Source organism: Fukomys damarensis, unplaced genomic scaffold (genome assembly GCF_012274545.1).
Source record: "Fukomys damarensis isolate Sample0158 unplaced genomic scaffold, DMR_v1.0_HiC HiC_scaffold_27, whole genome shotgun sequence".
Classification (NCBI taxonomy): Eukaryota; Metazoa; Chordata; class Mammalia; order Rodentia; family Bathyergidae; genus Fukomys; species Fukomys damarensis.
This window is the reverse complement of record NW_022900939.1, coordinates 30,573,533-30,587,532: the sequence shown is the minus strand read 5'-3', so window position 1 is coordinate 30,587,532 and position 14,000 is coordinate 30,573,533. Positions and strand designations below refer to the sequence as shown.

The 14,000-nt window shown below is 38.1% G+C and overlaps 1 protein-coding gene across 3 annotated transcripts in view; it reads left to right on the top strand.

Annotated features, from left to right (window-relative positions):
- Positions 1–13,055, top strand: part of Spin1 (spindlin 1) — a 48,451-nt gene extending 35,396 nt beyond the window's left edge. For all 3 annotated transcript variants that reach the window (XM_010607577.2, XM_010607576.2, XM_010607578.3), the window contains exons 5-6: positions 5,154–5,387; positions 10,501–13,055. In XM_010607577.2, coding sequence (XP_010605879.1) covers positions 5,154–5,387; positions 10,501–10,700 — 434 coding nt within the window. In that variant the 3' untranslated portion in view covers positions 10,701–13,055. The remainder of the gene's footprint in view (positions 1–5,153; positions 5,388–10,500) is intronic.
- Positions 13,056–14,000: the final 945 nt, after the last annotated feature.

The window sequence follows — 14,000 nt, the reverse complement described above, 5'->3', positions numbered from 1 at the left end:
CCAGGGTTCAAACTTGTGTCCTTGGGCTTGTGAGGCAGGCAGCAGAACCACTGAGCTAAATCCCCAGACTGTGGTTTATGCTTTTGAAATTGTCACGCCTATGCCATTAAAAAATATAAAGCTTGAGCAGATGTAGAATTAGAGGGCAGGAATTTGGGGATCACATTGTCAGAGGAGGCATCCTAGTTCCGTCTGTTTTCCTTCAGACTGTATCATTGTATGCTTGGGAAAAGTTTCTTCCCCAGCAAGTTAACTCTTTGCCATAACTGCAAGTTACTTTGTTAATCTTCCTTTTAAATAGCAAATGCTAGATCTTTATTCATTTTATTTAAACACTTTAGTTTTCACCAAAATCTTTACTTAGATTTAAATCTTCTGTACTTTGAACAATTTTTAATTTGGGGGGGCTTGTTTGGTGTATTTTTGTCCCCCCCCCTTGTTTTTGTAGTATCTGGGAATTTGAATCCAAGGGCTTTAGCATGCATGCTAGGCAAGTGTGCTGCTAGACTCTAGTCCATCCTTTCTTTTTTTTAAATTTGAGATAGGGTCTCACTAAATGCCCCAGGCTTGATCTTACGTTTGTTTTGCCTCATGTGTGTGCATCCTATATTTTCTCCTCATTTTTGAATCAATCCATGTCCAAAGTTAAAAATGTTAACTATGGCATTTTCAGAGCTTAAAAATTATCCAAACATTTAAATTATTCATTTGTGCTAACTGTCCTATATTTCTTCCTGACCCAAAACATTTGTTTAACCCCTTCTAGGGTAAAATTAATAGCTCACTGGAACCTTCCTGTGTATTGCTGCCTGGCCTGTGTTCCTAAGTCCTTTTGTCATCTTAGGACAAATGTAGACAAGCATCTCTTGAATTAGGATCAGTGGTTACATGATGTCATTTGTGGGTTTTACCATTTTCCAGCAGTAGACATGGATTCTTGTAACTGTAAATGGTTACTGCAGCTTGGAAAGAGGGATCCAAAGCATAGGTACAAATTGGTAACATATGGTGTATCCAGTTCAGTTCATAGATGCTATTAACTTCTGTATACACAGTGATAAGTCTACAAATTATTTGCCCTTTTTTTATATTGTGTGGGAAGAAAACAGTCTCTGTAATTGCTTAAGGTGGTACACTGGACTGTAGATGTGCACACACACACAGACACACATTTTTTTCTCCCCAAGACATGGTCTTACTATGTAGTTCAGGCTGGCCTTGAATTCACTGTGTAGCCTAGGCTGTCCTTGAACTTGTGGCCTTCCTCAGCCTCCTGTGTGCTAGGACTTTAGGCATGTACCACCATGCCTGGCAGTATATTTTCTTTAACCTGATGGTGGAGGAAAAATGTCATCTAATTGTCCGATGACAGAGCAGTGTTTTCCAAGTTTCCTGAAGCCCATACAGAAAGTTTGCAAGGTCAGAATTATTTTCATAAAATTAATGTTTAATTTGCTGTCTTAACCACTTTTTAAGTGTACAGTTCAGTAAGGGTAAGTAAGTATGTTCACATTGATGTGAACTATTCTTGCAGTATGGAACTCTGTATCCAATAAACAGCCTCTGTCTTTTGTTTCCTTCTTTCTTAGATCCCAGCATTCACCTTGTATATTTTCTGTCTCTGTTATGAATTTGGCTACTCTAGGTACCTCATACAAGATTTGTCTTTCAGTGACTGGCTTCTTTCACTGAGCATAATGTACTTAAGGTTCATCTCGTAATAGCACAGGATTTTCTTCTCTTTTTAGACTGAAAATATATACAACCTTTTGTTTCCCTATTCATCCACCGATGGACATTTGAGTTTTTACTTCTTGTTATATGTAAAATTGTGCCATGTAAAATTGAGTCATGCTTATATGAACATGGGTATACAAGTACTTACTTGAAAGCCTCTTTTCAGTTCTTTTGGATATATACCCAGAAATGGGATATAGTAATTCTACTTTGACTTTTATAAATTGGCCTGTTCTAGTGTTTTTCTCTACAGTTGCACCACTTTATAGACCTACCAGGGGTTTAGCTCACTGATAGTGCACTTGCCTAGAGTTTGATTCCCAACGCCTCCATTCCCCCCCGCCCAGTTCTTTACAGTCCCACCAGCAGTGCGCAAGGGCTCCAGTTCTCTAACACTTTGCCAGAACAACTCTTCTCCTCCTTCCTCCTTCCTTTTCTTCCTTGTTTCTATTTTTGATGGTAGTTATTTAGCCTAATGGATGTGAGGTGATTCCTTGTGCTTTTGAGTTGCAATTAATCATGTTGAGAATCCTTTGGGTGCTTGTCAGCCACTTGTATATCATTTTGGAGAAATAGCTCAAGTCTTCTGATCTTTTTTAAATTGGATTGTTTGTTGTTGAGCTGTTGGAGTTCTTTATTCTAAAAACACAGGTTTTAATGTAATTGTATGTCAAGTTTATTGGTAATTGTTTCAGAATCTGTGTTGCACTTAACATTCAGGGAGCTGCCAGTTGTTGATTTTTTTATGTAGTTTCAAAAAAACTATGCAGATTTACCCTAAAATGATTAGAATACCCTTTATCAGCATATCTTTGAGATACAGGATTGTATGTTAAATTAAAAACATCACAGCAAGTTAAATGTTGTTGAAGCAGATAAGAAAATTAAATTGTTCTTTTAAAGCTAGACTTTGATTTGCCAAAATGTAAAAATTATGCCACTCTTCATAAATTTTAGTTAGAAAGTGTAGGAGTTTTTGTTTTGTTTTGGTACCATGGGTTGTACCCTGGACTTTTCCGCTAATCTACATCTCCACTACTCCCTATCCATGTCTCTGTTGTAAATTTTGAGGTAGGATTTTGCAAAATCTCTGCATTGCCCAGGCTGGACTCAAACTTGAAATCTTTGTGCTTTAACCTCCCCAAGTGTTGGGGAGTACAGGTAGTTGCCACTATGCCTGGCTTTATTTTTTTAACTAAATTGCATTATTGTGTAGTTATTTTAAGTATTTTAAATTAATTTTTATTTTTTCAAATAGTAAATATTGACATATTTAATAAATCCATATAAATGAATGCTCTTTTAGATCCTGGGTAATTTTTAACAACGTAGAGAAGTTGTGAGATCAGTAGTCTGAGATGTGCTAACATGAGGAAGCCAATGTTTGTTGGTTTGATTCCCAGCACCCCCCCCCCAGTTCTTTACAGCCCCACCAACAAAAGTGCCCAAGGGCTCCAGTTTTCTGTTTGCCAGAACAACTCTTCTTCTTTTTTAGTGTCAGGCAGGGGGGAATTCTATTTTTGGTATCCTGATTAAATTAAATAGCAGTACATTTATCAAACAAATTAACTTTTTGTGGATGGGGCTTTAGCTCAGTGGTGCCTTGCAAGCACAGGTGCCAAGTTCGATCCCTGGTACAAAAAAAAAGAAAAGAAAAAAGTAACTGTATTGTTTAACAGAAACAAAAACCTGGTGTAAAATAGGAATGCTAATGTATTTTAAGGTTCTTTTTTGCAGTGCTGGGTTGGGTATCAAACTCAGGAAGACATTACTACTGAGCTGTATGTATTCTGCGCCCTTTTTACTTTTTGAGACAGGATCTCACTCACTAAGTTACTCAGGCTGGCCTTAAACTTAGTGACCCTTCTGCCTCATCCTCCCAAGTTGCTGGGATTCCAGGCAAGTGCCACCAAGTCTGGCTTTTAACTGTTTTTAAAAAGATAAAAGAGTAAGAAGCTGGGCGTGGTGCTGCACGCCTGTAATCCCAGCACTCAGGAGGCTGAGGCAGGAGGATCCCTGTGAGTTCGAGAGCAGCCTGAGCTACACAGTGAGTTCCAGGTCAGGCTCAACTACATAAGTGAGACCCAGTCTCAAAAAACCAAAAAAAAAAAGATAAAAGAGTAAGGCTAAAGCTGTCTTTGTACCATTAGGGAGGCCTGTGCTCTCAAATCACACCAGCCATCTGCTGAAATTCTACAACAAATAACTAGACTGTGCCTAAGCATCAGAAACAGAGAGAATGTCTCTGCTCTCAGGAGATGTGCAGGCATTAAATAAGTAAACAAATACATACAGCAAATTAACTTTAGGTGGTGGGAATGTTACTATGGAATATAAGTAGCATAAGGTGGCACTATTTTGCCCAGGTGTTCCTGGAGCGCCCTCAGAAGGAGCATACTGCAGGAGGATCCTCCCGCTGGTATTAGAGGCAGAGGACAGATTGCCTGCCTGGGGAGGAGAATCGGGGTCATCCAAGAGACAGGCAGTAGAGGAGTAGGGTGGAGGTGTGGGCAGTGAGGAAGAAGATGGCAAAACCTAGGGTTGGGGCAGGACGGCCTAGGGCTGATGCACCTTGGGGAGCATTTGGTTATTTTTAAAAATTAGTCGGGGAAGGCTTGGGAACATTTTAAATGACACATCTCATGGAAATGTCACAGTAATCTGGTTGCTATGGAGAACAGATAGAGGGAAAAGTAAAAACTATGCCTTTACAATAGACCACAAAAATAAAGTTGATGAGATATAAACCTTTATTTTAAAGCAACAACAAAAACAACATAAACCTTGAAGAGATTAATTTCTTAGTTTTAATAAATGTTCTATGGTGTCAGATATGGTGGCACACGCCTGTAATCCCAGCACTCTGGAGGCTGAGACAGGAGGATTGCCATGAGTTTGAGGCCAGCCTGGGCTACATAGTTAAGGCCAACCTGAACTACATAGTGAAACCCTGTCTCAAAAAGCATCCATACATGTTCTGTGGTTATATAAACTGTAACCATGAAGGGAAAGAAAGCAAGGTGAACTCTGCCTAGGAATGCTTCCGTTTTTTTGCTATTCTGCTCCAAGTCTAAACTTATCCTAGCACTTAAAAGTAATTGTTAGACAATATCAAAACCACTCTGTAGCTTGATGTGTTTCATATTTAGGTACTGAACCAAGAGCAGAATAGTCTAGAAAAATAAAAATATAAATAGATTCTCTCAATTGATTTGGACTAAAGTCTATCTCTAGGCTGTGGCCCAGTAGCTTGCATTTGGTGGTTGTACTTCTTAAAGCCCTCCTCGTTAATTTTCATGTTCACTAATACAGTGCGTGGACAAAACTTCAAGTAGTCTGCTTTATTAAGTTGTCTTCTTAGGAATTATTCAGTGAAGCACTTTTCAACCTTTCTTTTTTTCCTTTTAAATCCTCAGCAACATCTCGAATCAGCGATGCACACTTAGCAGACACGATGATTGGTAAAGCAGTGGAGCATATGTTCGAGACTGAGGATGGCTCGAAAGATGAATGGAGGGGAATGGTTTTAGCACGGGCACCTGTCATGAACACATGGTTTTACATCACTTATGAGAAAGACCCTGTCTTATACATGTACCAGCTCCTAGATGATTACAAAGAGGGCGACCTTCGCATCATGCCCGATTCTAGTAAGTATATATTGACAACTTTCAGTGTTAATAATTCAAAAGGAATTTGGATTTTGAGATATTTAACTGTTTTGCAGATGCATTATTAAATTTTGGAGATGTGATGATTCTTTTAGCCATGCACAAATGCTCTACAGTTTTTACCCTCTTGTTAAATGTTAGATGAGAAGGGCCAGGGAGTTTTAGCTCAGTGGTTCCTCCGCCTGCTTGCAAGCATAAGGACCTGAGTATCAATCCCCAGTACGAAAAAAAATTTTTTTTACATGAGAAAAGTCTGATGATAATTTTTACTTGGCTTCTATAATACAATGAAGGTTATTTTAAAATTTATTTTATTAATATTGCTGTGTTATTTATTTAAAAATATTTGAAGCCATGGGAACAGCAAAATAAATCTATTCCATTCAACCTTAGCAGCTGTTAGTTCATTGCCAGTGTTTTTGTTTTCTTTTTTGGGGTACTGGGAATTGAACTCAGGACCTTGCGCTTGCGAGGCAGGCATGGTGCCACTGAACTAAATTCCCGGCCCCACCAGTCTTATTTTATGTACTCTTCAACTGAATTATTTTGAAGCTTACCCTTCAGGTTTGTCATTTTATTGGTAAATAGTTTGAACTTAACTGAGTTCATAAAATTGGTAATTGGGGAACCTTTCAGAAGTAACTAGAAAGTCTAGTCTATTTAGCTGTTTGCATAAGTATTCTCAAGTCATTTAAATTCATGTGGCGAAGGTAGAAAAGGGTATGTATGACATGATTTTATCAGGCCTGGTTTAAAATACAAAAAATTTTATTGTGATATAATTCTTACATAGTTACCATTTAAGATGTGCAATCCAAGGTTTTTAAGTATATTTGCAGATATATGCAGTCCTCAACATGGTCAGTTTTAAAACATTTTCATCATCGTGAGAGGAGTGATGTATCTTTCTTTTTGGGAGGGCAGGCACTGGGGAACGAACTTAGGTCCTTGCACTTTCGAGGCAGGTGGAGAACCACTGAGCTGAGTCCCTGGCCCACCATGTATCTTTTTAACCATCATTTCCTTATACCCCCTATTGCTTCCTCATACTCCTAAACAACCACTAATTTACCTTCTGTATAGATTTTCCTATTGTGAACTTCTGTGTGAATGGATTATATAAAATAATACAGGGTCCTTTGTGACTTTCTTATCACTTAGCATGTTTTCAGAGTTCACCCATGTTGTACCGTGTAACAGTACTGTATTTCCTTTTAACGACTAAGTATTCCATTGTATAGATACCACATTTTGCTTGTTCATCTAGTCATGGTCATTTGGTTATAATGAACATGGCATTGTGAATGTTGTACAAGTTTGTGGATATTTGTTTTAATTTTTTTGAGTATATACCTAGGAGTAGAATTGCTGTGTAGTAACTCCATTATGGTAACTAATTTTCAAAATGGACACATTATTCTATACCCCTGTTAGCAGTATATTAGGGCTTTGCTTTCTCACATTCTCACCAGACTTGGTGTTACCTGATTCTAGCTGTCCTACCAGTAAGTATGTAGTGCTATCTCACATTGTGGTTTTTGAATTATGTTTACCTGTTGACTAATAATGTCAAAAGGATCTTTTCTGTGACAAATTTTTTTTTTTGTACTGGGGTTTGGGCTTGGGCCTTGTGCTTGCAAGGCAGGTGGCAGAACCACTAAACCAAACCCCCAGCCCCAGAAGAATCTTTTCATGTGCTTACTGTATCTTTTTTGAGCTGTCTGTTCAGATCCCCTGCTCATTCTTTTATTGGATTGTCTTTTATTGTTGGATGGTAATAGTATTCTAGATATAAGCCCTTTATCAGATAATACAATTTGCCATACTCTTTTCCATTCTGTGGATGATTGTCTTCACTTTCTTTTCTCTATGTTTTCTCCCTGGTTTATTAATTCTCCTTGGTTGAATTAATTTTTGTTTATTATATGAAGTAAAGATTCAGCTTCATTCTTTTACTTGTGGCTGTCCAGTTGTCTGAGCACCAGTTTTTACATCTTCCTTCTCTCATAGAAGTTTTGACACCATTGCTGAGAATCATTTGATTATGGATATCTCACTGTATTTCTGGATTCTCTGTTTTGTAGGTCTATCATTTATGTAACTTCCACATTGTCATGTTATATTGCTCTGCAGTAAGTTTTTAAATTGTGAAATGTGAGGCTTTTACTTTGATCATTTTCAGGATTGCTTTGGATATTCTGGGTTCTACACAATTCCATGTGAATTTTTAAATCGGCCTGTCAGTTTCTATAAATAGGTCTGCTAGGATTCTATGATAATGGAGTGTGTTGAATCTGTAGATCAGGTTGTGTAATATTGCCACCTTAAGTGCTAATAAATCTCAGTAAATGCTCCAGTCCATGAGAATGAATAGTATTTTCTCTTGCACCTTTTTTTTTTTTTTGAAATGGGATCCTGTTGCCCAGGCTGGTCTCAAATTCCTGGGTTCAAGAGATCTTCCTGCCTCAGCTTCTCAAGTAGCTAGGACCACAATAAATTTCCATTTATTGAAATCTTTGATGTTTTTCAATAATGCATTGTAATATTCAAAGTATAAGCATTGTATTTCCTTTGATAAAGTATTTCTATTCTCTTTGATGCTATTGTGAATGGAACAGTTTTTGTAATTTCAGTTTTGGATAAGGCTGGGATTTTTTGTTTGTTTGGGGGTTTTTTTTGGTACCAGGGATCGAAGTCACATCCTTGTGCTTGTGAAGCAGGCAGAGGTGCCACTGAGCTAAATTCCTGGCCCCAAGGCTTTCTTTTTTTTTAAACTGCTGAATATAAATAGTCTTCTGGAACACATGGGTCCCTGCCTGACCTTGGAGAAATGTGACTGTCAGACACAACTTTGATGTTAGCAGAATGACAGTCATCTCTATTCTTTTTTGCTTTATATTTTTAAATGAAGTTAACTAGTATGCTCAACAGACCTTGAATATCTATTTCTTAGTTGTTGGTTTTTTTTTTTTTAAGTTTGGGTATATTCATGTATTATAAGGGGGATAACAATGGAAATTATGCAAAGGGATGTAATTATCTTAAGAGCATTCCTTCAAAGCAGTTCTCTGACCTGTGTGAATTTTGGAGTCAGGAGATTGAGTCCAAGGCCTTTGCACTGAGCCTTTGCAACATCCCTTTTGTTGTTGTTGCTGTTGTTGTTGTTTTTTAGAGACAGGCTATATATAGGCTATATATATTATAGGCTTGTGCCACCCTCCAGCTGTGAAGTTCATTTTTAACATTTTTATAATGAAGTATCCTGTCAAATTGTAGCCTATTAGAAAGCACAAGATCATTTGCACATTAATTCTTACACCTTTCTGTCTCTCTGCTTGTCCCTTCCATATACTGAGAATTGAACCCAGGATTTTTGGCCTGAGCTGTATCTCCAGCCCTTTTAAAATTTAATTTAATATGGGCCCAGGGGTTTGGCTCAGTGGTTCTGCCGCCTGCGTCACAAGCGCAAGTGCCTGAGTTTGATCCCCAGTACCAAAAATAAAATAAAATTTAGTTTAATATGATTTTAAGGCAGGGTATCACTAAGTCATTAGTTGTCCAGGCCGGGCTTGAACTTGTGATCCTCTTGCCTCAGCCTTTCAGAGTGCTGGGATTATAGGTATGCACCATCATACCCAGCTTGAGAGCGGATTATTTATGTATTTATTTTAAGATAGGGTCTCACTTTGTAGTTCAGGTTCTTGCTTTGTAGTTCAGGCTGGCTCTGTACTGTGTAGCCCAGGCTAGCCTCAAACTTGCGGCAATTCTCCTACCTCTGCCTCCCAAGCCTGGCCCTGGCCAGATTTTTTTTTTTTTTTTTTTTTTTAGTAATACCAGGGATCGAACTGGGGACCTTGGGCTTGTGAGGCAGGCAGCGGAACTACTGAGCTAAATCCCTGGCCCATTGGGCAGATAATTTTTTAAAGAAAATAATTCAGTTTTTCCCTCACTAACCTGTTTAAAGGAACTGATTGCATACAGATGTTTAACTAGTATTTTGTATGGCTGTAGCACATATCAAAATAATTTCTAGATTTTTGTTTAATGAGAAAATTTATTGCAATTAGGAGACAAACAGCCATTAATGTAAATATTGTGAGGTCCAAACTACGATGCTGTACTTGTGAGAATAAACAGGGTTACTGCTACTACTTGTGCCAAGATAGCACAGACTTTGTGCAGCTGGAACATCAGTTCACCCTACCTAAAGACAAGCTGCTGCTGCTATAAGGGTGAAATCCTAATATTCAAAACATGTAAAGAGTTTATTAAAATAGAATTGTAGGGCTGGGGATTTAGCTTAGTGGTTCTGGTGCCTGCCTTGCAAGCACAAGGACCGGAATTCAATCCCCAGTACTAAAACAAACAAACAAAATAGAATTGTAGCTGCCTTGCCCCCTTTTCTTTCACTCTCCCCCCTTCAGTGGTGATAGTGATGGTGTTTTGCTGTAGTACTGTTTCTGCCGAGGTCATGGGGCCTGTGTTTTCCTGGGGCTCTTCTAGACAGAACTGGTGCCTGAGCACCCTTGGGGATTCTGTTGTACTGGGTCTGGACCTGGAGTTCAGGTAGCACCTGTTTTTAAAGATTGGGAAATTTATTTTAACACTGGATTATTAAGATGATGTGGAATGAAATGAAGTTGAGGGGAACATGTGTTAAGGATTTGGAGTAAAACCAATAACATTACATAGGCATATTAAATCAGTAACATATTCTCGGTCATCCCTATAGGAATTATTTGTCTTGAAATTCTAAGGCAGACTTATTTTTTGGTAATTACAACTGTATTTTGACATGAACCAAATGAACTGTTGGCTGTGATTTTTTTTTTAATTATTCATATATGTATCTACCTAAATCAGAGGTTGGCAAACTTTTGTAAATGATATTTTATTGCAACATCACACACTCATGTGGCCCTCAAACCTTAAACATTTACTGTTATTGCCCTTTAAGAAAAAGTTGGTCAGCTGGTGGTCTAGCAATCAATGATGAATTTAGGATGTTTAAAATTTGTAAGTAAATACTATTAAATAAATGAGTTGGTGTGTATCTGAAGATTTATTTAAATTTTTTTTCTTATAAATATAGATGATTCACCTCCAGCAGAAAGGGAACCAGGAGAAGTTGTGGACAGCCTGGTAGGCAAACAAGTGGAATATGCCAAAGAAGATGGCTCGAAAAGGACTGGCATGGTCATTCATCAAGTAGAAGCCAAACCGTCCGTCTATTTCATCAAGTTTGATGACGATTTCCATATTTATGTCTACGATTTGGTGAAAACATCCTAGATGTCATCGCGAACTTTGCCAAATTTGTGGAACTATTAAATGTATAATTTGTAGACATAAAGACTTGATTGCTTTCCAGTTTAATGAAAGCTTAAATGTCCCTGCGAACCCACAATCTCTGCCAGCAGAACTGGTTTTGTTCTGAATAGTACAGCTTGATGTGAACACAAAGCATTTTGTGTAAGGAGAACTTCTTCGTCTTACAAGAAGTCTGTCTGTTGGGAGGGGAGTTACAGGCAAGTTTGGTAAAAGTTAAGCTAGTATCATAGTCATTTAAATCTGTAATAGATCTTAATCATTTCCCCCTTCACTTTAACACTGTCTTATTCTGCCACAATGCAAGCATAGTTTGGTATTTTTGTTACTGCCCTTTTTTTTAGATATATGTATCTATACCTATCTATATCTGTATCTGTGTGCCTGCGTATATATGTGCACACACACACCACTGGTAGTCTTTCCCCATGGATTAGGATGGGGTGATAAGTTTTCTCCACTTCAACTGGAGTGCTTGACCCAAGTCAGTCATATTTATGATATCCCTGCTCTTTATTTAAAATTAAATGGGGCACAGGAAGCACATAGGCACATTCCATTATTTTGCAGATCAGGAGTTCAGAGAACCTATTTCATCTGGAGGCTTTAAACTGTAAGTCCAAATATAAATTACTTTTGAACAGTTAATGACCCACATTTGGTTGACTGGTAAGAAATCTGGGTAAAAGGCTGCCTTTAATTCTAAACTTTATCAGTTGTTTTGTTTACATTTTAATTTTGAGTAGTTTTTAGCTCAGTCCAGGTCCTTTGTTCACTCAGAATGACATGTATGTGTCTTGGATGGCACATTTGGCCCATTACTTATACAGACTAGTAATCTGTTTTAGTTCATGGATTTAAAAGGCAACAGTACATCAATGGCTTGTGTGTATGTGGTGAGTTCCTGGAAGAACAGTGCTTTTGTATTTAAGTTTAAGAATGGCATTGTTGCCTTCTAATATGTTTTCTGGAACTTATTTTTTGTTTTGTTTTTCTTTTATTGCTAGTATATGGTTATGGTCAGAAGGCCTCTTTTCTCCTTCCCTATCCCTTCCCCTAGCTTTGCCCCACAAGAAACATCTGGACATATGACAGCTTGATCTTTTGTGGTGGTACAGGTGTATGTTCTTGCCCCAGGTATTCTGTAAATGTGGGTTCATTTCTTCCAGTGGCCCCTGGGGGTGTGCATGTCAATGATATGTTGCCACAGAAGTCATCCATCTTGGCTTGCCGGTATAATAGCAGCCCTTCACCACAGAATCTTTTCATGGATTATTCCTGTAAGGTTGTTCAAATCTGAAATAGAACCACAAGTTGGTTTGACAGGAAAAAGGTGGCGTGTGAAACCAGTCTTGTGGAGATGAGAAATCTGACCTGTGGTTTGAGCAAACTACGTGGGTTTGCTGTCTATTACTAAACACCAGAGGTTCGGATTGAGGTCCTTGTGATGTCTTTGGGGGCTGTTCTTTATGTTCGCAATCATTCCAGTTTAGGGCCTCACGGTGTATGGTTTGCTTAATGCCTATTTTTGCTTTCCTGAAGGCTTGTGCCTTGTGCTTTTGGATGGTAATGACTGCTCACCATATGAACATAGTGCACCGATTCTTTGTCACCAGCTGCAGTCGTCCTGTGCCCAGTGCTTCACCGTGGGCAGCTTCACCAAGGGGCGAGCTTCTCAAAGCAGTGTGATGCCCCAGTCATAGATGCTTCTTGTGTGTGTGAACAGGTGTCATCCTGCAGATCTGCTGTTTCCCTGCATGTAAATCTCAGAGCTGAGCCTGGCTCCCAGAGCCCATACTGACATGTGGCACAAGATGGTGAGTGTGTCCAGCACGCACAGAAGGTTGTGCAGAATGTGGCGCAGTGACTTCAGGCTGAAAATAAAGTTCCTTTCAAAGTATCCCAAGGGTTGGGTCAATTGAAATATTTCTGGCGTTACCTAATGACTTGCATTGTGGTTTTTCTGCAAGCAACTTTAGCAACTTTAATATACCCATGATCTCCCAGTCTAGAGGAATGCAACACGGTGATGATTTTAATCATTGTTCCATTCATTACCTTTTGGGCTGAGGGAAGGGGAAGGGGTTTTTGTTATTTTTGTTTTTCCATATTTTTTCCCATTCTTTTTTCTTTTGGTGACTTATACCTCATTTAATGCTGTGACTAATTCTGCTCCGGAGCCCGTGTGTCTTGGGCTTCATTTTAGGCTCATGTTTCAGACCTGCATGCACTGCTTGCATTTTTCTGGTATCTGAATGTTGGTTCCTTGTTCGAGGAATTCAACATTAATTTCCAAAATTATCATGGGACTTGTGACAACACAAGACATGAATCTATGTATAAAATTTATTGGCCTTTCATTTACCTGCTCTAGTATTGTATTGTGTGTGCGTGCGTGTGTGATGTCAGGCTGCCACGTAAAACTTTCAGAAAGAACCTTAAAAGCAGACCATCCTTTTTTGCATGCTCTATTCTAAGTAGAATGTTCAGTGTAACTAACTAAAATTGCATGTTAAAGATATTTAGGTTTTTTTTTTTGTTTGTTTGTTTTCGTTTCTTTTTATTTGTTTTCAGTTTCCTGTATATTTGCTTACTGTGCTGTTCTAGTGGTTGTAGGATAAAAATGCACTGGTGAAGCAAATGTAGTGCCAACAGAAGGTGATTTTCCCGTTGTATATGTCATGCAGCATTTGAAGGGACTGTGCATTATTTAAAAATCACAGTTACTTCTAAACCAGATTTCATTTCTATTCTTGTTTTATGTGCCAAATCCTGAAGTGCATTGGGCTTGAATCTCTGAACACTGTAGATCCATTAGAAGACTGTTCTGATTGTCACAAATTGTAGTGCCTGAAAACACTCTTAAGATGATTGTCTTAAAAAATGAAAGTTCTCCAAAGACCAAAAAAGGAACAATTATTATAACAAATTGATTATGGGCGAAATGTCTGTGGTTCCTTGGAAATGCTGCGCTCTTCGTATTTTCCATCATTAGTGCAGTTTGGATGAATGTGTATAGTTCAGAGGTCTTCGTGTTCACATTTTAAAACTAGGTAAATGACCTCATCTTTCGAGCTTGAATTCATTTTTAATTTTAATTTTATTTCATACAATGTGTAGACAGTTTCCTGTTCTTTGCATTTAGAAGTATACACAATATAAATCTGTTAATTCTGTAAGTAATTTTTATAATTATGATGTATCTCTATCCTATCCTTAAAACATTTAAAATAAACCCTTTATGTGCAACTACTGACTAAATTT